The following is a 23,173-nucleotide window of genomic DNA, read 5'->3' on the forward strand; positions in this document are numbered from 1 at the left end:
CTTAGCGCAGGGCCGCAGCTGCTAACAGGGGAGAGGGCACCTCGTTTATACTGCGCTCCGTCGATAATGCCTTTATATATAGATATACGTACACATAAATGGAAGGATTTTGGCCGCCCTGTGTCGAGCAAGGATGTAGGTTACTTTTTTTCTTCCCCCCTCTGCCAACAGCCTGTGCTCGCTTCGTGTCCTTTTTTTCACACTTCGGAATTTCAAACTTTTTCATTAATGCATAATGGTGCTCCCTGATCTTTGATCTACTGCAATTGTTCGGGAGCGTCACAAAGTGCACCCAGGTAAGAAGCAAAGTAGTGAAAAGCACGTTTTGACTACAGTGATACTGTGAGACACTCAAAATTTATCCATAATAGCCACTAAAATATTAAACCAGCATTTCTGTACTCGGCTTATCTGCTATAGTCCTCTGCAGTTTCCTCCTGTCTCACAGGGTAGGGCGCTTTGTGGTCGTTGAGACATTGCCCAACCCATAACAACAATAGCAATAACAAAACTTAGTATCCACCTTTCAGGTGGATAAACAGATGAATGGTCAATATATGCAGCAAACTTTAGTAGAAACAAATACATACTCAAGAAAAAAAAAGTCCTACTTAAAAAACAAATGAAGCACGCTCAGTAATGGGCCAATCCAAAACGTACTACACAAGATGCAGGTCTCTCTTTTCACAATTTTCTAAGAAGATTCAGGTTTCCTCATGTTCTGTCCCCCGTATGTTAATCTCACAAATTACAAAAATGAGTCTGAAATAGTATATCCTTTCACACACCCCCGCTCCCCCCCACCAAAAAAAATCAACACCCACACAGCCTTGGCCAGGACAGGTATTCTTCTCCAAATCCAAGTGTAAATGCAGCTACACCTAAAGAAAGGTGTTCTCCTCAGCTTGCCTAAGCTGCAGGGCAGTATAAATACAGCAGGCAACCTTTGGCTGATAGGTTTTAATTGTTGTGACAGTGTAATTGTAGTAATAAAGAGTGTTGTAGTTTAGCAAAGTTCTGAGGTAGAGCACAATATTTTCACTGGTGCAGTTTTGCATATTTCAGCATCTATAGGAAGAGGTTTGGCAGCTGTCTGAATATCTACGTCTACAGTTTATAAATGGGTCTCTCCAGGTCAAGGAGTTCAACACCCTTTCTGAGCAATGGAGAACAACAGAATGCCAGGCCCAGACTGAAACATCAGTCTGAATTTTCTCAAAAGCAGCCAGTCATAATTACATGATGTCTATAAATGCTCATTAATAGGGCCCAATAAGTGTTCCGGTGACAACTGAGCATATTTAGTTTAATTAGTCTCCATTATTATTATGGGATTTTACTGATCCAGTCATCCTCCAACTGAAGCAGGTCCCACTTCCTGATACTGACTTGAGCATGCGTGACATTTCACCCAGAGAGCTGTCAAGGCATGGAATGGAGGCATTTCTGTGGGAAATACCACTTAACTGCAGCAGCTGCTGCTGACTTAGTCATACTTCCTTGTTGTCTGTAGATGAGACACTGTAGTTAAAGCTTAGCCCTTCTATTTCTTGACAGTGTGCTCCACGTGAATATACATGCATGTATATAAAAAGTATTGCAGTAATGAAACCCCCACAGCTATATGGATTCTGCTCTTTAGCCATAAATGTCCAATACCCATTCCAGCCAGCAGGGGACACAATTGTTTTTTTTTTTTCCTTGAGATGAAATATAAATCTAAATATAAAATTTAAATTTTGAATTAATCATCTGTATCACTGAAGATGTAGGGTAAGTATCAAATAACTTAGCTGAAAGCTTATAGGGACAGATGGGTATTTTATATACAATCTCTTCAACATTAGTGTTGGTAAGCTAATTAAAAATTTATTCCTAGATGTAAACCTTTTTTTTAAAAAAAAAAATAAATCATTCTAAGCACAAACTTGATTTCCTTAATTTTCCCAGCATAATTTCCTAGCTGAAAGATAAGAATTATAAGTGTACTTTCTATGAAAGTAATTCCGGAGGCATAAAGACATAAAAAATTACAATCGTAACATCTTTACAGGGAAGCATGAATCAAAGCTATTTCCCTCCCTCCCCACAATTTCTCACAGTAAGCATTAAAAGTTATTAGCGAAGACTTCCAAAAATCTTATACCAATAGTGCAGTGTACATTTATTTCTTGCTTTTCTTTAAAATCTGAGTCGTCAGTTTAAGCAGCAGTGTTTCACCTAGGTAAATATTCCTGAGTCAATCTGTAGGCTGCACGTTTGAGACACTTGTATTAAAATCAAGGCTTATCTTACATTCAAGTGTGATTCTGTGACAGAGAAATAAAAGTCTTTGTATAAGGTCACTACCATGTGCTGATTAAAACATGGGAGCAGCAAAGGGTAATGACAACATCACACTTCTCTGCAGTCACTATAAAAATAACATCCCATCAGCAAAGAGATCAGGACAAAAACAATTTTGTAGAAAAACCTTAAGAGCAGCTATCCTGCAAAGAAAACCTTTGACTCATACAAATGTATGAATCATACCAAAACACTGTGCACATGTAAAGTTGTATGTAAATAAGTAGTGCTATTTGGAGTCGTATCAATGGTATATCTATAAAACTACATCAAGTGTTAAAAGTCTCGCTGAACATTGTGAGGAACCGACTGCTGGCTCTGCTAAGACGTTTGCTGCATCTCAGCTACCCTAATTTCACTTGGATTTCCTATGTTTGCTGTTCCTTGTGTTCTATCAACTGGGGACAGCAAGCATCTATTTTTAGCAGTGACAGGTAAAACACACCACACACAAGGACAAAAACGTAATAGCTACTGAACAAGGATACAGCGTGAATAAACACCTCCTGCTGACTTCTTGTCAGGGGTCAGAAAGTTACTCCTTATTCTCTCCATTTTTACACAAGAAAGATACATGAAGTAATGGCCTTTCAGAAATAAGAAACCTCACAATATCACCCTGATAGAGGCAGCCTCCCTGTAAGCCTTTTGGTCTCAAAATTAGCAGTAAAATCTTCTCTTCAAAGTCTGTCTAACGTGCAGTTTTGAGTGAAGTCCCTCCTGCCCTTTTGTTTTCTTTGTGTAGCATTTTGGTGGATTATTAAAATGTGAATATTAAATACTGTTTTCCTGGTTGCAAGTTCTTTCTTGGTGTTTACAAGCATCATCAAAATAACTGAAGTGAGTTTGGCTGCTTTCCACGACATACTAAGGATTATGGCAAATGCACCATTCTATGTGATATATTTACATCTGTATTTCATTTCTATTGGACCTGGCCATAAGCTGCCTGCGGTGTTACACAGCAGTGGGTTAAAATGGAGTCAGGAGCTACCCCCACGTGCACGCGCATGCGCATACACACACACACACACACCATCTCCAGAACTTGCTTTCTGTGCAATCCATTTGCAAAGCACAGAACTTGCAGAAAAGGAATGTGACCTGCTTGTTTCTTCAAACCTATGCAGGAAGCCAGGCATTTTAGCCAGGCTCTGAAGCATTCTACTTTTTAGGCACTCTTCAGTGCAGAAAGTTCATTTTTACTTGTCTTTTACTTACTTTTACTGAGTAACAGTGACAAAAGAATTGGAATGGCAACCTACAGGAATGCACAGCTTGCAACTGGATCATGTGCATTTGAAAACAAGGAATCCTCTTTAAAAAACGGAGGTCAGAATTTCTGAAGCACAGTGAAAGATTAAGGCACTGTACAAATGACTGATGATTATTGCTTTGTTGGTTCGCACAAAACCTGATCTGTAATTAAGAGTGAAATTTTACATGCTTCAGATTTTATTCACCATTTTCTCGACATTGTGACTTAAATAGTGATACATGTGAAGCTGTCAGTTTGCCTTTCCATAAAGTCACAGATTTGTGTCCTGATAACATGTAATTCTCAAGCACTGAAATTGGAGGTCTGGAGCAGTGTGACATATTGCACAGACAACAAACATTTTAATGCCTTAAGCCTCGGGGATTATCCAATTACCTACTCTCTTACACAGCGGATATTAAACCTATGTGTCTTTTCAACAGAGACCTAGGCAGAGTTGTAAATCAGTGTCACAGAGGCCGTGTTTTTCCAAGGCATCATTAAAATATATTTTAAAAATAAAACACAAATGTCCAACCCCCTCACCACTGGTATTCATTTTTAATTAGATACGCAACACCCAATTGTGCTCATACTTCTCTTGGCCAGTTCACTTCAGGAAGCTTTGTCTGCAAACAGAGATCTGTGCCAGCCTTGCTTGTATGTCCTTCTCAACAGACCTCTACAAGCCATCATTTATTTCATTCCACTGTTACTGCAGCACTATAGAGAAAAGGATCAGAAAGTTATGCCGTTAAAACCCAACCTTCGCTTCCTTTCCATCTGTCATGTTCATTAGAACAATCTGCTTTTGTGTGAAACGTTTTGCATTAAGAATAAAACATCTCTGAGCAAAAGCTTTGCAGCTGCAATTACACTGAAGAATTCTAGGAAGCAGAGGTAGAGTTATTTGAAATATTCTGCCAAAGCAGTTTTAGTTTTGCTTTTTAAATAAAATTCCATTTTGAAAATGGTTTTATGGATGCATATGCCAAAAGGTAATGCTGCAGAAATACAAAGCAATCCTTCACAGTTGCCCTTTCTCACAAAAAGGAAGATGGGCTTCCTACTCCTTCTCTTCTACCATCTTGGTAAATAAGTAAATTCTTCCTACATCAGCCATATTAGTGGACTAGATCATCTACAGAGGTCCCTTCTAACCTTAACGATTCTATGATTCGATGATATTAGTTGTTGTTACCCCATTAAATAGATTGAGGTGCTCTCTTTGTAACTACTGAGTCTGCTGCTTCCACAATACAGTCCATTTACTGACACCCTTCTCATTTAACTGTGTTTATCCCACATTTATAAAAAAATGCAGCTAAGGGAATGGATCAGCATTCAACATTCACCCCAAATATAATCTTGTTTTCATAACTGTCTTCCCACTCTCTGCAAACCAGCCACCTCACCAATGACTGTACTAATCCCACCTCACTGCTTTTTAAGTGGCATAGACAACTACCTTGTTGTACATAGACAACTACCTTGAGGATCTCAAAAGTAATGGTCAAGAGAGGTTTGGAGTTCAGCTCGTCCTTGTCTGCCTGTGTCTGTGATTTCCACTGATCAGTTTCTGAGCTTTTTGCCTTGTGGCACTGTAAGGAATTACCAGTGTGCACCCAAGCCACAGAATCCCCACTAAGCAAAGGAGGAATACAACACTTGGTGCTGCCTGAAAAACACCGCAGTGTACAGTCCTTATTCCATTCATTCCTCAAGATTGCTTGTGTGTTATAAGCTAAGTGAGGAAACTCTGTTTAGCAGCTTTATGAACATAAGAAATTCTGAGAAATTAAACGTTCACAGTGAATATGAAAGACATTAAATCCATGACCTTTGTGTGTGCTGAAAAGCAGTTTGAAGTGTTAGAAAATAAATCAGGAGCAATCTAAAGCCTCAAAAAGCCTACAGTGAAAATATCACTTATAAATTGCCAGTCAACTGGTCTTGGAACCAAATCACTGAAACAACCCCTGTTATATATATATAAGATACATTACTTTGGGAAAGGAGTGTAGTACAGTGGGAAAGAAGCACAGAGTGAAGATGCATGAATTATCTGTAATCATAACAAAAATGCAAGAGAATCCTTTTTATACAATTTTAAATTTCAGTGCAAGTTTATGTTCAACATTATCCTACAAAAGTTGTAAACTTGTGACAACAAAATACTGAGTGCATGGTACCAGCGAACCAAGTCTACAGACTTGAGTGTCATGCCCCCATATTCATTTGCATTGGCCAGTATTTTTCACTTTTTTCCATCTCTTGGAATACCAAAACCACTTTAATAATAGCAGGCATTATTCTCAATCCACACCTGTGATCAGGGATTAAACATCCTGCTTACATTCAAACAGGGAGTTAATGATGGAGTTCAGGCTCGCAGTAAATGTACTCATTTCCTTCCAATATGCTGAGTTATGGTATCTTGGTGCAACAAGATTAAGGTATATGATTCAAGAAGATAAAAAGAAAAAACAGAGACCAGGATATACTGTGTTCTTGTTGATTGGCAGATTTGACAAGTCACCATCTATTGAGTTGGAAGAAGTGGAATTGCTTCTGCATTAGCAAGTTTGCCATTTGTGGTCATTTGATAAGGCAACTTATCGAAATCAGAGAGAGCTCTGAACACACACACAAAAAACCCCTCAAATCTGCAACACCAAAAGCACAATAACCAAATCACAAATAACATTCTGAGACATAATGAGACATAAATCTCGGTCTTTCTAATAGTTTTATCATTACAAAAGCTTACCAGCAGCTTAAGCAGAGAGCTGGGATTCTAACCCTGCACTGATGGCCAGCAGCCCTGCTAGGGCAGTGAACTGAAGCTGCAGCAAGTGAATTTTCTTTCTGCAGCAAGAACAAGACAGACAAATGCATGTCACAAAAATACCTCACATTATGCTTAAGAAATACAGTTCTCTGTTTGCAATGTTTTGGTCACTACTATTTTCCAAAGCCGGGCCTTGACCAAAAAGACATTTTTTAACTTACATTCTCCTCCTCCTCCTCCAAAAAAAAAAAAAAAAAAAAGGCTTTCTGATCAGACTGCATCCTGTAGGAGGTAGTATAAAAAACAGAACCAGTAGTACCTGTCAGCACCTCAGCACCACCCAGCAGACAAGAATAGAAAAGTTCCGTGGTAAGAGAGCAAGACAAGTAGGAACAGGTTGCATTCTGGAGGAATATGGCTAAAAAGAGAATTTTAAAAGCATATGGTTTTAAAATAGCATTTTATATATAGGTAATACACAAAGAACAATGAATTGACAAATGTTGCAAATAAGATTTTTTTTAACGGTTTATATAACACTGAGTGCTGACTTTGTTAAACTTAAAAGATAAAGCCTCTGTGTATAATGGTGTTCACATATGGTCAAATTAGAAGAGACTGGCCCAAGTTCAATTAGTTTTCTCATTTCATTTTTTCAAAAGAAAAACAGCTATGGTTTTTTTCTCAACCAGAGACATAACAAAATCTCTAGCTAAACAAAACTCTATGGATGTTTTACTGTGTTGTCATTACCTTGTCTTCTACTAACCCACTCCCTCGATTTATTATTAGGCTAATTTGTAAAGAACTATGTATTTTGGGAATCACTCAGGTGACCGAGCGCTAAAATCAAACTGCACAAATCACTGTATTTAGTCTGGTCTTTTTGTTTGTTTGTTTTCCCTTTCTGCCCCCAAATTATGCAAATCAACATCAATGTAATGAAAAGGCCGGTTCAAGTGGTATATCCAAAAGCAGCCATTTGCTAACATGCTCCTGGAGAAGGTGCAAAATTTGTCCATTCTCGATAGGATTGTAGTCAAGCGCTGGTAAATATCATGGTTGCATCCCGCATAGAAGAGCTCTTGTTTCTTGACGCATTTATCTTCCTGTTTGGGCAGAAATCATCAAGCTAATGGTATCTCCAATTTTTTTTAAGTCATTTCTTATCGTAGTAATCTTCCAGAAGCAAATAAAATCTTCCAAGTGTCAGTACCTTTAGATTTAGAAGTTCATGTTTCTTGCACTTTCCAAGACTTCATCATGGAACCAACTTTCAGTGAACACACTAGAGTTTTGTAAAGCATCGAAGAGACGCATATAGTCTTCCGGGTACAAGCTAACCGTTTCCGCATCTTCTGGAATTTCTAGCTCTCTCAGTAACTTGCAGCCATCAGACAGGCTCCATGAACTGAAATATAAAATAAACAGAGTCATAATGGAGCATTTCTTTCTGTGAAAAAAATAAATCAAGATCAAGAAAGAGTAACTGAAGGCCCACTTCATTCTTTCTCAGCTTCTAGAAGTATACACTTTCTTCCTATGCAGTTACTTTCAACCCATGCTACAAATGGGAGGAAACCCCTGCTAATAAGGTTTGTAAATACTAAATAAACCCTCACCAAGCAAAAACAGTACCAAACCACATGACACACTTCCTTGCAGGGCGACTCTTCCCCCCACGTAAGTCAGTAACAGGCATTACAGCACAAATGGATCTATTTGAATGCCTGGGAAACGAAAGCCAAGGTCATCTTCAAGAAGATGATTCAGTCTAACACGCGATAGTGTGAATTACACCGCCCCCATATTTTCTTCTGGCTATAAACACATTCATCCAGTCTGCCATGTGTGTCATTACAATGAAAACTAGACCTCTGATATATGTGCATACACATTAACCACAGAGGATGTAAATTAGAAGCCTGTAAGGTTAGCTCCACTACCTGGCTGAAGGATTGAGGAGAGATTAGGGAAACCCAGAGCTTTAAGAAATCCATTAAGGCTCTTTACCCTTGTCTTTGTTAAATGAGTTACAGGAGTTTGTTAGCATATTGGATTTTTCCATTTGGGAAATTAACACCCATAAACACCAACTACCCATGTATGAGAAATAATAATCTACATTAATTATTTTCCTCGGGAAGTTAAAGCCAATGCTTCCCAGAGTGCAAACAGCTCCAGTCTATGGGAGCAGAAATCTAGTGACCTATAAAGCAAGTGAATAGTTCCCATGTTGCATCAAAGAGAGCGATTAAAGACATGTGCGTAGCTGTAAATATGTCCAGAGTACAACTTTTGAATTAGATAGCAGCAAGCCATTTGAAGACATCCTTACTCAACCCTTGACAACTTCCAGTCATTTTCACTAGCCTTGCTCTGATGCTTCTTACAAACTCAAACTCTGTTCCAGCTTTTTAATTTCTATACCTAGAAAATCTTGGTGATTTTTTTAGCATGACTTAAAGCTGAGTAGAAACTTCTTGCAAATATATGCACTCACTTCCATTAGAAATATAGCAAATTACTGCATGTTTATACTCTAAATACCTCTCTACATTCCTGACAAATTTCTGAATATAGTCAAGAAATATTTCCAAAGGTATTAAATTTGGATTTGGAAAAAGAAATGAAAACTTACGCTTTACATGTAGATGTTTCTAACTAAAGCTGTATTTCCGCTGCAAGTAAATACTGTTTTGATAACATATTTTAGTATTCTTTTATATTTATCTGAAGCAAAAGTATACAAAATACATTACATCCTTACTTTAATTTATCAATAATTCTAGAACTGGGTTTAGCAAGACACTGTTTCACCATGAAAACAAAGGTTGATGAATTTGTGGGTTTCATGGTTCCTGTAAATAGGTCTTTTCGGGGAGTCAGTCGTATCAAACATAAATGGTCATTTGGCAGAGCCTGAAAGAAAAAAAAAACATCGCAAGTAAGTCATTTTTAAGACAGTACCCTTCTTGAGGTAAGCACTTAATCTGTGACACAAATAACATTTTAAAAGAGAGTTAACAGAAGTCATAACAAGATACTTTCACTGGAAGCAAAGGCTATAAAATTTCATTCTCAAAATAAGATAGTTTTATCTTCTTCTTCAAGCAGGAAAGAAATTAGGAAATAAATAGGGGGAAAAAAACTTTTTTTTGGATTAGAACTTAGTTCAAGTAGACAACATGCATGAATTTTCAAAGAAATTGCATGGCCTACATTATGCTTGTAATATTCAAAATTTCAGGTCAAACAATTTCAATTACCTGCCTTTTGAATATACAAATCAGAATAGAGGAGTGCAACACTTGAAGACAGTACTGCAGTTCAAGGATTTTATCAATTTCAAAAGGGATAGAGTCTTTATTTATCATAAAGACACTTGTGATTTGGCAGCAGTGGATATATCATCCAACAGATCTCACATATTTACTTTTCCTAATGTTGTAAGGGGTGACAACATATCTTGCACCCTCTTTTATAAGTCTCTCTGCAAGGCATTACAGCAACACACTTAAGCGTGTAAGGCAGACCCAGCCACTGAAAGTCATTTACATCATAAAACAGCATTTCAAACAACACTCAATATATTACTGCAGCATTACTTTGCAGGGAGGGTAAGAGAAAAACATGCTTTTATATTGTTAGACTTAAATGAAAATATTCCTTTATTATATAAAACAATATCAGTAGTTCTCTAAAAGAGACAAGTAAAAAATTTTAGATGAAAGAGTTCTTTTCCATTTCTCAGATTTAATCTTTGAGACCCACACTCATCAGCACTTCACAAGCACGTGGGATCTGCACTGGACATACGAACAACTAACTTCATCACAAACAGGTGCTACTAATTGTTCTGTTCAAACAGGTAGATACCTCTTCAACATTCACTTATTCACTGTTATTTTTTCCTTCACAGACAATAAAAAAGATACTAATTTATTGCAGTTTCTACTCAAGAACAATTCTGCACACCACTTCTCAGGCATCTACGCACTGCTTTTGTGTTTTCTTTACACTAGAAAACACACTACTGAAAGAGCCAGAAGATACACTTGTAAACACTGTTATAAAGTTATTTTAACCTGTGTTCAACTAAAACTGGTTTAGTTACACATTTAAGGGAGGAAAGCCCTCATAATGATCTTACCGTGCTCCTGGGTATCGCCAGTCCCCCATTCTTCAAATTAGTTAAAAATGATGCCCAAGGTTCCTATGGGAGGAAGCAAATAAATTATAAAATGTAAATGCTTTGCTAAAATATGAAAATTAATTATGAATCTTGTTAAATCAGAATCTTACTCCCTTTCTAAAATTTACTTTTAAAATGGTCTAAATATATTAATGGAAAAGTAGAAAAAACGTCAAGTAATAAGCACACAAAACCCAGATTGAAAATGCTACTTAATCCCACTCCTCGCAAAGTATCTGAGTAGCGCTGCTGAAATTACATATAATCAAATCAGTTGCATATATTATAATAAATTAGCACGGCTACTTATAGGTTTCCAGTTCAGGATTTGGCCCAAAGCTGGAAACTGAGATGAAACAAGGCAAAGAGCATAAACCCCAGCCTAGTGAACTAAGGTTTCTCAAGTATCCTCCTAGTCTCCAACTATGTAACCCTTTAGAATATCCTGAAAAGACCTGTCTGCTGCCCAAAGGTCACTTCCTTATCCACCAACTTCTAAGAATAAACCATTTGAGCACAGTGGCTTGTGATGAAAACACTAGCATCATAATTAATAATAATTAATAATTATATTAATAGAGTAATTAATAATTTAACTGTCAATTAGCTTCCAATTAGTTTCCAAATGTCAAACAGTGTAAGCAGCTGTCTGTAAACATATTTATAGCATTAACCACGGCAGCTGATACAAAATACTTACCATGTGCAGAAGCTGAATCTCACATCCTATTTGCCAGAGCACAGAAAGCGCTTGGTAGACCCTCTTTTCTCCAGCTTTCGCTGTTAATACCTGACAAGAGGGCAAAGAACTTTTTTTTTGTTATTATTATTTTTCCCTCCTCAAACGCCAATATTGCTCTTTATCTAAGCAAAATCCTTATGAATATAACAAGTGGTAAAAAACTCACAGCAAAGTCTAAAGTTCCAAGTTAAACTTAGGTTAGGCCTTAGTACATCTCTAGGAACAAGATCAGAACACATTGTATCAGTCTACTTCTTTTTTGCTGCAATTCTTTGGATAATTGAACCATGCAGGAATTTCCAGCTTACACTTTCTGGTCCCTTGAAAGGTAGAGCAGTTTCAAGCAGAAGAGAAACAGGCACTGTGTTTTGTATAAGAATAATGCAGGCAGAATCAGTAGCTCCTGAGCACTTCCACATTTATCAGGGAATATTCCCAGCAAGATACAAGCACAGCAAACCAAAACTGTTGGAATAGCATCATTTCAGTACCGTGAGCACTAAACTGCTTGCACAGTCATCATCCTGATCAATATTACAGATCAGACAACACTGAGGGCAAAAAAAAAAAAAAAAAAACCTCATGGTTGCTTTCACACAAGACAAAGAAAAGTAAATCACACCAGAAATATCTAATTTCACACAACAGACAGCAATTTTGTACCATCAACCAATAAAAGGGAACTGACAACACCCATCAGAAGAAGGTTCCAACTGCGTTTACTCCAGCACATTCAACTTATATTTAGACAACTCACAATAAAAACAGAAAACTTAATTTATAAAATAAATAACTACACACACAAACATAAGACTGCCCTCAAAGGAACAGACGGCCTTCCATCTACTCAAAATCTGCATGTCCACCACTTAACTGGATGTCCACCTGTATTTTTCAGAAAACTACACTACTTTTTATTTTAAGCAATGTATTGGACAGACTGCAGGTTGTGTAGGTACACGTGGAACTCTGTAATCAAGGTTTAGTGGCTCTGAAAAAACCTTACAATTTCACAAAAAGAAAAGGCATCCCTGAACTATAGTTACAGTAGTTTAGTTAGGACAGAAAGTTTTGTGACTTTGTGTCCTAGAAGTCTTAGGATAGAAAATAAATTAGTCACAAGCAACCCAGAAAGCTAATCTGCACCTGAGCGTACAGAACTTAAAGGTATAATTCATTCATATTTTGCCTCATTTTTTAAATACCACATAGAAAATCATCTCAAATGAACAAATGCATCTCACTGAGTATGATACTTAGTAATGCTGATCCTTTTCACGAGGACTTTTGAATTCCTTCTTTCAGTGACTACTACCTGCAACTTGTAAACATTTTTTTTTGCAAAAGCACTTTACAAAATTTAAGCACCTCAGAAGCTAGAATGAAAAACAGACTGCTGCTGCTTATCCTTCGCAAGGACAGCCTTCAAATATGAAGGAGTTTTGGTTACGTGACAACAGAATGTTTCTTGGCAGTTGAAAGAAGTAAAATAAAACAAGAAAACAGACAATATTTTCTTTTTTTCTGCCAGAAATATTAAACTGCTTTTGATGTTCTATGAAGCAATTACTGATTACCTGAAAAATCTCTTGCACATACCTTGTATTCCTTTTCACTTATAAAAAAGTTGAGTTCGATTCTTCCGTATCTGTATATGGAACTGCATTCATAAACGGCAAAAATCAGCCTCCACAGCATGTTTCTTTCCTTTTTTTGTGGTAAGATTCCAAAAATTTTCACCGGTACATCTGTTCCAGTAGTGAGTAAAAATATTTTTAAAATATTTGTGGGATTAACTGAACAGCCTAATGAAAATGTGTAAGCTACAAATAATTTGAAAAGGACTGTGAGGTCATTTAATTTGGGAATTAATTAAATTCAAATTTTATTCAAAGCCAAATGCAGTTTGCATTAGACTAAACCTTTAATAAAGGCATGCAAATAGCTGTGACTTCATATTGCCAAAAGGCAATAGCTTTTTAAGCTATTATGTTACCTGAACTTGAAACTGAAATTTAGGAATGGGTGTATAATCTGTACGAACACAGAATACGTATTAAACAAAGCATATATCCAAGCTAGACCCCCAGATTTTGTCAAACTGTGTATGCAGCCTTTAAACATGCTGGCAACATGTGAGGCCACGTATGTATTTACCTGCTCTCCAAGGAACTGCTGCTACCCCCATAGATTCAAAAAGCTTCTCAGAACACACAGTAGGTGGTTTCACTGGTCCAGTGACCAAAGGATCCAGCCTGAAGAAGTCACCATAAATTACTTTGAATTGTCCATCCAAGCTATTCTCTAGGGACTGAAAGAAAATAAGTTTCAAGTGAAAAAATGTGGACACAGTAAGCTCTCTGGAAAAACACCCCTTCCTCCCGCACTAAATGTTCATACAGTATCCAGTCAACAAGACCCAACTCAGAATCAATTCTCGTAGTCCCCACAGCAAGCAGCTTCCTCTATGAAGGAAGGCATTTTGAAATTCTCATGCCATAGAACTACAGCTTTAAAACATTCTTAAAGCAGTAAGATGTCCTGCAAGAACATTTTGTAAAACAGTTGAAAGCTGTATTCAGCTGAGCACTGCACTTGTAATGATTTATAACTGAAATCTTCACATGTGCAAAGGGAATTCTCTTATACGCATTTTAAATCAGATGAGCATCTGCAATCCCAAAGCTCTATTTCAAACCACCATACCACATCCCTTTGATGTAATATCTAAGGTTTTACATATGACCACCTTGGGATCCATAGGACATCAAGAAGAACAGGACAGGGTAACGTTCTTTAAGTATCTTAGTATCCTGGCTCAATTGCAGGGGAATAGATTATAATACTGTATTATAATATATTGTGTATTATTATCTATAATAATATGGTGAGATAATCCAAATAATCAAGGCTATTTTTATAGGTTTCCGAGGGCTACACTCGAACATTTTGCTTAAATATACAGTGCCACAAACATTCTGGTGAAAATTAGCTTTAAGTTTGTAAATTAATTGGTTCAAAGGGAGACTACAAATTCCAATACACACAGAAGACCAAATCAATTGATTATAAAGTAGTAAAACTGTTGCTGCATGTACCAAGTTAAACCAAGCGTTCATTACCAATTTTAAATGTTACTTCAAATGATAGAAGCAACGATCACTGAAAAAGGCTTTAGTTCAACAGCAACACAACTGTACATTAACCTCTCACTTTCCCCTGGATTGATTTTAGAAATGTCCTGTGAAGTCAAACATCCACCTGTAAGTCTGGAAGAAAAGCCAGGTCATTTTCTAGGGCAACAACTCGAACGCCTGAGTTGAGCAAAGTCCGCGTCAGGACTCCAGGACCTGAAAGGAGGGAAGAGAAGTATTTTCTTCAAGAAAATTCCTTCGGGGTCCTTCCCGGCACAGCACTTGGCGCGGAGCGCCGCCCGCGAGGCCGGCGGTCCCGCTCACGCCGCAAGGTCGCGGGGCGGCCCGGGGCAGCGGCGAGGCCGCAGGGCCGGCGCTCGGGGAGGGCAGGGGGCAGCCACGGGGCCGCTTACCGGGCGCACACTCGACCACGAGGGGCTGCGGCTGGGGCGCCGCGTGGACCTGCAGGCAGCTCTGCACAGTGCGCGCCAGCTTGGGGCAGGCCACGAAGCGGCGGAGCGGCGGCGACCTGGCCCGCGACAGCCCCTGCGCCCGCTCCACCAGCCGCGCCGCCTCCGCCGCGTCCGGCACGGGCAGCCCCGGGCCCCCCGTGGCCGCCCGGCCCGGCGGCCGCAGCAGCGGCGGCAGCAGCCGCGGCGCCACCACGAGGGGGAGGAGGCGGCGGCAGCCGCAGCACGCGGCGCCCGCCGCCATCATCGCGCACCACCCCCGCACAGGCAGCCCCCGGGGCGGCGGTCGCCGCGGCAACCGGATCGTCACTTCCGGCGCCGCGCGACCTCTCTGGCGCCTTTCCGCTGTCTCGTCGCAGGGGGGCTCTCTTGCCGCCCTCCTCTCTATGGTGCCGGTCCCACTCCGCCGAGGGCTGCGGCAGCGGCGCGGAGAGGCCACCCCAGGCCCCCCCTACCGAGCGCGCGCGGGACCCGACCGCCGGCGGGAGCCGCAGTCGCCGGGGACGACGTGAGCCGAGGTGAGCCGAGGTGGCGGAGCGCGGACGGGTGCTCCGGTGCGGCCGCCGCCGGGGTGCCGCGGCGCCGGGAAGGTGGCGCCGCCGCCGCCCGGCTTCGCGCAGCGGCTGGGGAGGGAGCTGTCCCGAGCGCGCCGGGGCTCCACGGCCCGCGCTGGGGCGAGCGCGGCGGTTCAACGGCTGCTGCCGCCGGGTAAACGGCCGCGCTGGCGGGGGCGGCGGCGTTGCGGGGGGTGGCCAGGCGGGCGCTCCCCCCGCCTTTTTCTCTTTATTTAGTTTAATTTTATTTCTCTTTCTCCCCCCGGCGCGTAGAAGCCCGTGTCGCGGAGAGACCGCTTCTTCCCTGCAGAAATGCCCCGCCGGTGGCGGGCGGAGCGGCTTCCGCGCGCCGCGCTCGCCTGCGCGGCCGCCGCCGTGCCGGGAGCCGCGCGTCCCGCCTGAGCTCTGTGCCCGAGCCCGGAGCCCGCTGCTCGTCGTTCACTCGGGGACACGGAGCCTCCCCCGACCCCTGCGGTGCTGGCCTGACCTGCCTGATACTTTGGTGCGCTTATTTTCGTGTATTTTTTTTTTAATGTGGCCGTTCAGTAGTGCTGAGGCTGTCTCTTAATAAGCAGCAACTTTCAAGGCATCTTAAAAACGCAGTCAAGTTGGGTGGAACTTGGAATGACCTGAGTTCTCTGCCATTATGGTTTTAACACTGTCAGTGGCAGGTGAGTGACCCAGGAAAGGAGGGAGTCCTCCAAAACATCCCTTCCCGCTCCTTGTGATACTTGCACCGCACGTAAGGGTGATCCTCAAATTAATGGCTCAAATGTAGACTTTCTGTATGATTTTGAATAAGACACTTAATCTCTCATGGCTCTGTCCATATTTGCAAAATGAAAAAAAGAACGCTTGGTCACTTCTAAATTAAAAAGTGTAATTTTAACACACTTATTTTAAATAGAGCCTGGGACGCGAATAAAATTTGTGCATTGTTTTTTACTTACTACTTGTTCTATTTGCATGCAATATGAAGAGGGGGCTGGGGTGAATTTAGCAAAGATTACAAAAGCCTTGCTGTATGAAGGTCTTCCTTATATCTGTGATTTATTTTTAAATATCTTGCTCTTTTATACTGAGCAATGCAATTGTCCTCATCGTGTCTTCAGGGAAATGTGGAGACTGTTCAGCTGGTTCATGGGTTTCAATTCATTTTTAAACTGGACTTTTATATAGCCTTTTATTATCCCTTCTAACATTTGCAGTAAGCTATGGCCTTAGAAAGCTTAGAAAAATAATTACTATTTTATCAGTTTGCATACTGTGTATTTTAAAGTTTATTAAAGCATCCTGGAAACTTTTGTTACCAGGTACAGCACTTTAATGGGCTACTCAGTGTAATTGTGATTATTCAGTGGAGTGTTGGCTGGGCATGGCCCAAAGGCTTGCCCTGGTGTTCTCCACAGACTAGAAATTATGCTTTTTAATTTTTTTAATTCACTTTTGCACTCACTTTAGTGTAACACTTGCCTGTATAGAACTATGGGATTCTTAAGGATAAATTTATAATTCTCCTTATTTCTTCTAGAAGAAGAACCTATCAGATATTTGTGTACTGAATCTTAAGGGCATAAAGAACTACCTCTTTCATATCTGGTTGTTACCCTTGAAGAATTGTTAAAGCTTTAGGAAGATGGTAAGTTTTGTATCTTTTTTATTTAGAAACTAAAGAGCAGGAAGTGGTCTAATACCGTGGTGTGTATACCAAGCACTCTTAAACATTCAAGTTGATTACATGGCATGGATTTTCTAGTTTAATCCAGCTACTGCCACAGGCAAATGTTTGAATTTATAGCTTTACCTTGCGGAGATGTCTTTGTAATTAAGTTCATTGTTGGGTACACTGAAATTATTTTTTCCTTCTAATCAGTAATTTGTTCAAAGCACAAAAAGGTTACCTAATTGTTTGGATTGCCACCTATGTTTGAACCAAAAGTGCTAACTATTTCTTTAGGTCAAGGAGATGAGTAAAAAATAATTTTTCTTCTCCATGGTTCTAAATGTCTTTTGTATTTAGTTTTATTTTATAAGGCCCATATGGAGTTTATTTTTGAAGTTAATATGTAAGCATTAGAGTTTTATGTTATATAATACTAATAATATGTTGTTTATATTATATTGCTAAACACTGCTAAGTGGGGGGGAAATTGCATTAGTACATATATCTTAATCTCATATTTTTGAGCTCTTGTGTCCATACTTCATTTTACATACAAATTTAGTAGCAGTACTGTCATGCACAAAAAAGTATGCTAATAGTAGTGTCAGAATCATTTTTTTTCTTGTATTTAGAGTGAGATTTGTCATTAGATTCTCCTGCTTACTTACAATGCAGATTTAATTTGTTAACTGCTCATTATTTAATAAATTTACCTCTTTATCTTTCTTCACCATCTCCCATTTGACAATTAAATCTAAAATGTACCCATAAAATTTACTTCTTTCTGAGAAGAAAATGAATTCACTTTCTGTGCACTTGAAGTAACAGAAACTTCTCCGTGTTTTGCTGCAATGCAAAATGTCACAATTATCGTTTTAAAATATCCATTTAACTTATATGTTGGTGTATTTAAGTTATAATACTTTGGATGGTAACCTAGGAAAATAATGAAGGAGAGGGAAGAATTTTCTTCAAAAATATAAAGATTGTGCACTCATGGCATGTCAAAATACAATCAAAAAACTTTGGAAATGATCTCTGGGAAGAATTTTTTTCCAAAATGATTCAGAGCAGCCTCATTTATTTGTCTGGTTTGTTGGTTTTCCCTATCCCCACAAATGCATTAAAAAAAATCCCAAGGATTAGAGTGACCTTTAATGCTATGCCCCAATCTGGTTTGAAATGCTATGCCCCAATCTGTCCGATATATCCAAGAGGATCTGAAAGTCTATAAACCTTGAGTTACTGCCCTTTTTTTTTCTTCTTCTTTTTGGTGCAGCCTGTCAAAATGAGAAGTGGCCAGGGGCTTGGGTTTGGGGAGGCTTGGGGTTTTCTTCTCTTATTTGGCCAAACTACTAGTAACAGGGAAAGCAAGAGCTTTAGGTTGCCTGGAAACCTGCCCGCTCCATGTGGCAATATAGAAAACTTCCAGCCTGGCACTGGAAACACTGAAAACAAAAAAGATTAATCTGGAGTTACTGTCTCTTTAAACAGAGCTAGATCAGTTCTGCAGATCACTAGAGAGTGCTCAGGCACCAATTAAGTGAAACTATTAAGATAGTTGCTATTTGGGATTATTTCTAAACACTGTATGTCGTCTTGCATGTTAATGTGAGGTTAAACCACTCATTATTTTTAGATACCATTCTGTTACAACAGAAAAATAAGTAAAGTATTTCACATGGGGTACAGTCAGTTTTTGCAAAAAAAAAGAAATCAAAACATTTCTTAAACGAGCTGGTGACTTGAGTTCTGTCACTACTAATGTTGTTAACATTGTCCACATCTATTTTGCCTTATAATGAACAGTAAGCATCGATATTTTTGATGTTTTCTCTCAGTGGAGAGGCTAAGAAGTTTTTTAGTGTGAAGACTGTTGCGTAAGCTGTGTATTGTAAGGCGTTTTGGCAGGGGTACAACCTTTCTCACTCTGTGCTATATCTGTTCTGTGTATACAGAGCTACTCAGTCTCTGGGACTATCAATCTGCCATCTTTCATCAGCACTATATTTACTGCAAATGTTTCTGTGTGTGTATGCAAAAAATCCTATTCAAATGCTTGTAAACATGGGTAAAAATATTAAAACGAGTGCATCTTCTATTTTACTTCTCTGAGAATTGCTCTTTATTGAATTCTGATAAACACGTCTGCACACTTTGACTCTCAAATTCGCTCAGCCCATATTTCTGTATATATTTTTTTTATCTTGAATCATCAAGTAATCTTGTCTTGCTCATGAGTGTCACACATTTTTTTAATGCATTTAATTAATCCACTTAATATATTATTGAAATGTCTTCGAAAATGCTTTACTGACCTATGAGATAAGGAAAATGCATAGTGTGTATAATATTTGCGCGCACAGATTTTGGTGTGTTACAAAATTTCTTTTTAGGAACATAATTGCTTAGAGGCATGGAGTTCTTACTACTGTTTTTCTTATACTCCATCTTCTCTCCAAACTGCGTTGCTAACATATGACCTAATAATCTGAGCTTTAAAACTGTTATTGTCCACTTATGGGACGGGTTTAATTTTTCCTCTTTTTTTTTGGTTTGGAAAACTAATATTACACTAAGAGGAAAGTTAATTAAAATAACTTTATTAAAAGTATTAATCCTAGTGTGTGTTGTATTTTTGTAATATGGGCCGTTGCTAAGATTTTTAGGCTCACTCGAAGAATATGTCTTGAAATATTAGTGCAATTTGTGGTGTATGCTTTGGTTCTTTCCTAATGGTTAAAACACAGAATTTTGTGCTTTTAACATCCTCATGTTCTGTTACTGTACACCAGCATTTTACTTGTACAGTGTTACCCTTGACGAATGGCAAAATGAATTGGGTAATATCTATTCTGGAACTTAAAAGATTGTTCAGTAATATTTTAGCATTTTCCTTTATCCATATCTTTGTAAAATAAAGTAAGGTTCATAGTGCTGAGCTTACACCTTTGATCTCAAGAGGTTTTTAGGTAGCTGACACAAAAGTTACCATTTATCCAATATGGATTTGTTGGCTGCTTAGTTTCTAATCAGGATTCATATTTCCTCTATTCAAATATTTTATTTTAGCTCTGAATTAAATCAAAATTTGCATTAAAAAATACAAACTATTCAGTAGGTTCTCGTAGTTTAAATGCTTTCAAGACAACCTGGGTTTATTTCTTTTAAGTGAAATTAATTTTATTTTCTTTTTATTACAGAAGTGATGCTAAGTTTTACTAGTCTCTGTGAAATGTTTGGGGATTTTTTTTTTTAATGGAAGGATGCTTTTTTGTAATGGAAACTACATTAAGTTGCCTTAATAGTAATAAGGCCTTCTTGCCTTTCCCAAGAAGAAAGAGAGATAAAACAGTTTAGATCTCTGACTCTTTACAGGTCCAAGTATTATGAACATATATTCACATTCTAATAGGAAAAACTGATAACTACTCTTCAGGAAACCTTTCCAAGACTTATTCAAAAGTGTGTGCCAATTATTAGTGACAGCTCCTATAGCCAGCAGCTATTTACACAATGAGAACTGAAATAAGCTACCCTAATAACTTCCCATTGAAAAGAGGAAAGATAAAACAGCACTCAGGGCTTCATTCACCACTGGGCTAAGTGGTCACACAGTTTTATTAATTTCAGACAAGTTAGTCGAGTGATTAATTTTGAAGGCTTGTCATCTGTGTAATATGGGCCTGTTTGACTTTATACATGATTGCGTTCGCACTCCTGCATTTAAAGGCTAAATAAATAAAGAGACCAAGTTGTCTGACAACTTCATTTAGGAAGTTCAGAGCAAAGAAAGGATTTGATCTTAGTTGTTCATATTCATGGACCATTCTTCTTTTCTAAAATATAAAACCAGCTAGTGAATGATTTTTTGGTAGAGCTGCTGAGTACTCCTATCTTTTCATGACAGCTATTGAAACTCCATAGAAGTAAGCTCTGACCTTAGCTTTGCAGTTCACTTTGCATGCTTGATAATATACAAATCACAGTCATGTAATACTTGTCAACAAAAATCATTTCATAAATTTTATGGACAGTTTTCTATTCGTAGTTGGTTCTGACCTTGATTTTTTAGGAGCTAATTAAATATTTTGATCAGGGTAATATTTTTTTATTTCTTTAGCAGGACTATTTCAATTGCTTGTTCCTCAGGCATAAATTATGAAATTCATCATCACTAAGTGGAAAGTGTTATACCCTGTCATTTCTGCTTTTTCATATGTGCTTGAAGTTGTTAGCAGAGATGCTGAGGTATTTTATATCACACAGCATTTTTTTGCTTTATGGCATTAAACCCTCTCTACTTGAGATATTAGAGTTTATCCACTTTCTTACCTGGTAAAGAGTTGATTAGTTCTCAGAAAATAGATTATATTAATTTGATTTCATTTTTTTATGAGAAGAAAGTGCTCATCCTATGGAAATATTAGAACTCTTAGTTACTGCCTCACTTATAGGTGACTGAAAATTCATTTCAACCCTGCTTGACTGGGGGAGGGTGGGGGGACCACCCTTGTTGATGGTTGTTAAGTGAGTAAGTGCCAAACTCACTGTATTTGTATTTGTTTATTTTTCAGATGGAAGCTATACAGACAATGATTTTTTTGATGGATGAGATACTTGTGTAAATTTGTCTAGTGGCAAGTTTTTAATTCTTATTATACTTCATTATCAGATTTGTGCATGTATTCGGAAGTGTAAAAACAATCAGGGTGTTGTTCAGCTGAAAGTAAAACACGAATGAGGGCACGAGGCAAATTACTTATTCTCATAAGACTTAAATGGCAGTTCATATACCCCAAGGCAGGACCCATTACACACGGGTCATTCTTAACCAATGTTTGTCTTGCATGCTTATAAAGCTTTGCAGTGATAAATGGTCTTTATTCTCTTATGGCAGTGTGTTCCACTGTCTTACTACTATCTGAGAAATGATCCTGAATTTTGCTACAGACTGTAGCAAAAAAATTAGAACTCATTGTTTAATGTGTTTGTTTTGCTCTCATATTGTTCAGTGTACCCAAAAGTGAAGTTTATTCTAGTAAAGTTTGAAACCCAAAGCTTGTATGAGGTGTCTTGTAATATACTTGGGAGACTGGTCAGTGTTTGAGTACCAAAAAAGAACTTGTTGTGCAAACATTTTCTGCAGCTCTGTCTGTTTTCTAATAAAAGACAAACAACTTGGGTTTGTCATTTTAAAGTCGTGGTAAGTGTGGAAGAGTAAATTATGTCTGGCTGTGTATTCCCATTGTTGTGTATTAAAGCTGTGAATAAGTAGTGTGAGGCTTAGAAGTTGAAAATAACATGGGGAACTTTCTCTCTGAACTCGACTGTTCTAGATATTTATAAGTGGAAAGATCATCATGCCTTTAAATGTCAGTGTCACTTGAGAAATATCATTTTACTGCTAGAAAGTGCCAAACCACTAAACTGTTGATGCTCAGATGTTTTTGTAAATTAAGTAAAATTAGACAAATCACTTCTGCTTCTGGGTACTTCCTGGAGGATAGCAGACTGTGCATGACAGAACTTCTAAATCATGTGTCTGATACATGGAAGAAGAAAATATTTAAGGTATTTTTACTCCTAGTCCGTTCTTTCAAGGCAAAACATAGGACAAACTAAACCTAATCAGGAGGATGTTAATGAGATTCTCTCATAGTGAGGCTAACCTGTAAGGGGATTGCACATCAGATTATCTTGTGATAAGATAAACCTCTAAGGAGTCCGTGCTATGAGACAGTGTAACAGCTTGATAATATTTCTTCTGCAGCAGTGTCAGACTGGATAGCAAAATTGTACACACTGATTTTCTTTCCTCCTTTATACTCAGCCTTTTTGCAGCACACAAGCTGCTTGACTTGTATCATCAAGTCTCATGCATATAGCACAAAGCAGAGTATAGCTCTCCTAGCAAGAAGTGGTCGGGCCTCGGGAGATGAAAATGAAATGCCTCCCTGCTTTATCTGCTGTCCCCTCCTTCTGCAGCCAGCCAAGTAGCGGTCAAGTACAGCTTTAGC

General features: G+C 38.7%; 1 protein-coding gene across 1 annotated transcript; it reads right to left on the reverse strand.

Annotated features, from left to right (window-relative positions):
• Positions 1–7,280: 7,280 nt before the first annotated feature.
• TFB2M (transcription factor B2, mitochondrial) lies at positions 7,281–15,183 on the reverse strand. Its single transcript, XM_088524149.1, has 8 exons — positions 14,880–15,183; positions 14,594–14,682; positions 13,490–13,643; positions 12,932–13,080; positions 11,291–11,380; positions 10,549–10,611; positions 9,166–9,317; positions 7,281–7,806 (listed from the first exon to the last, which is right to left on the reverse strand). Exons 1-8 carry the CDS (start codon positions 15,181–15,183, stop codon positions 7,620–7,622), a joined length of 1,188 nt encoding a protein of 395 aa, XP_088380275.1. The 3' UTR covers positions 7,281–7,619.
• Positions 15,184–23,173: the final 7,990 nt, after the last annotated feature.

This window comes from Tinamus guttatus, unplaced genomic scaffold (assembly GCF_059628265.1).
Source record: "Tinamus guttatus ecotype Peru unplaced genomic scaffold, ASM5962826v1 Tinamus_guttatus_pri_ptg000208l, whole genome shotgun sequence".
NCBI classification, from domain to species: Eukaryota; Metazoa; Chordata; class Aves; order Tinamiformes; family Tinamidae; genus Tinamus; species Tinamus guttatus.

Coding starts and splice junctions, on each gene's coding strand:
- TFB2M (XM_088524149.1), bottom strand. CDS start 15,183: ATGATGGCGGCGGGCGCCGCGTGCTGCGGCTGCCGCCGCCTCCTCCCC. Junction 11,381..12,931: donor TAAGTGAAAAGGAATACAAG/GTATGTGCAAGA, acceptor CCCTCTTGTCAG/GTATTAACAGCGAAAGCTGG. Junction 7,807..9,165: donor AGAATTATTGATAAATTAAA/GTAAGGATGTAA, acceptor TTTATATTTCAG/TTCATGGAGCCTGTCTGATG.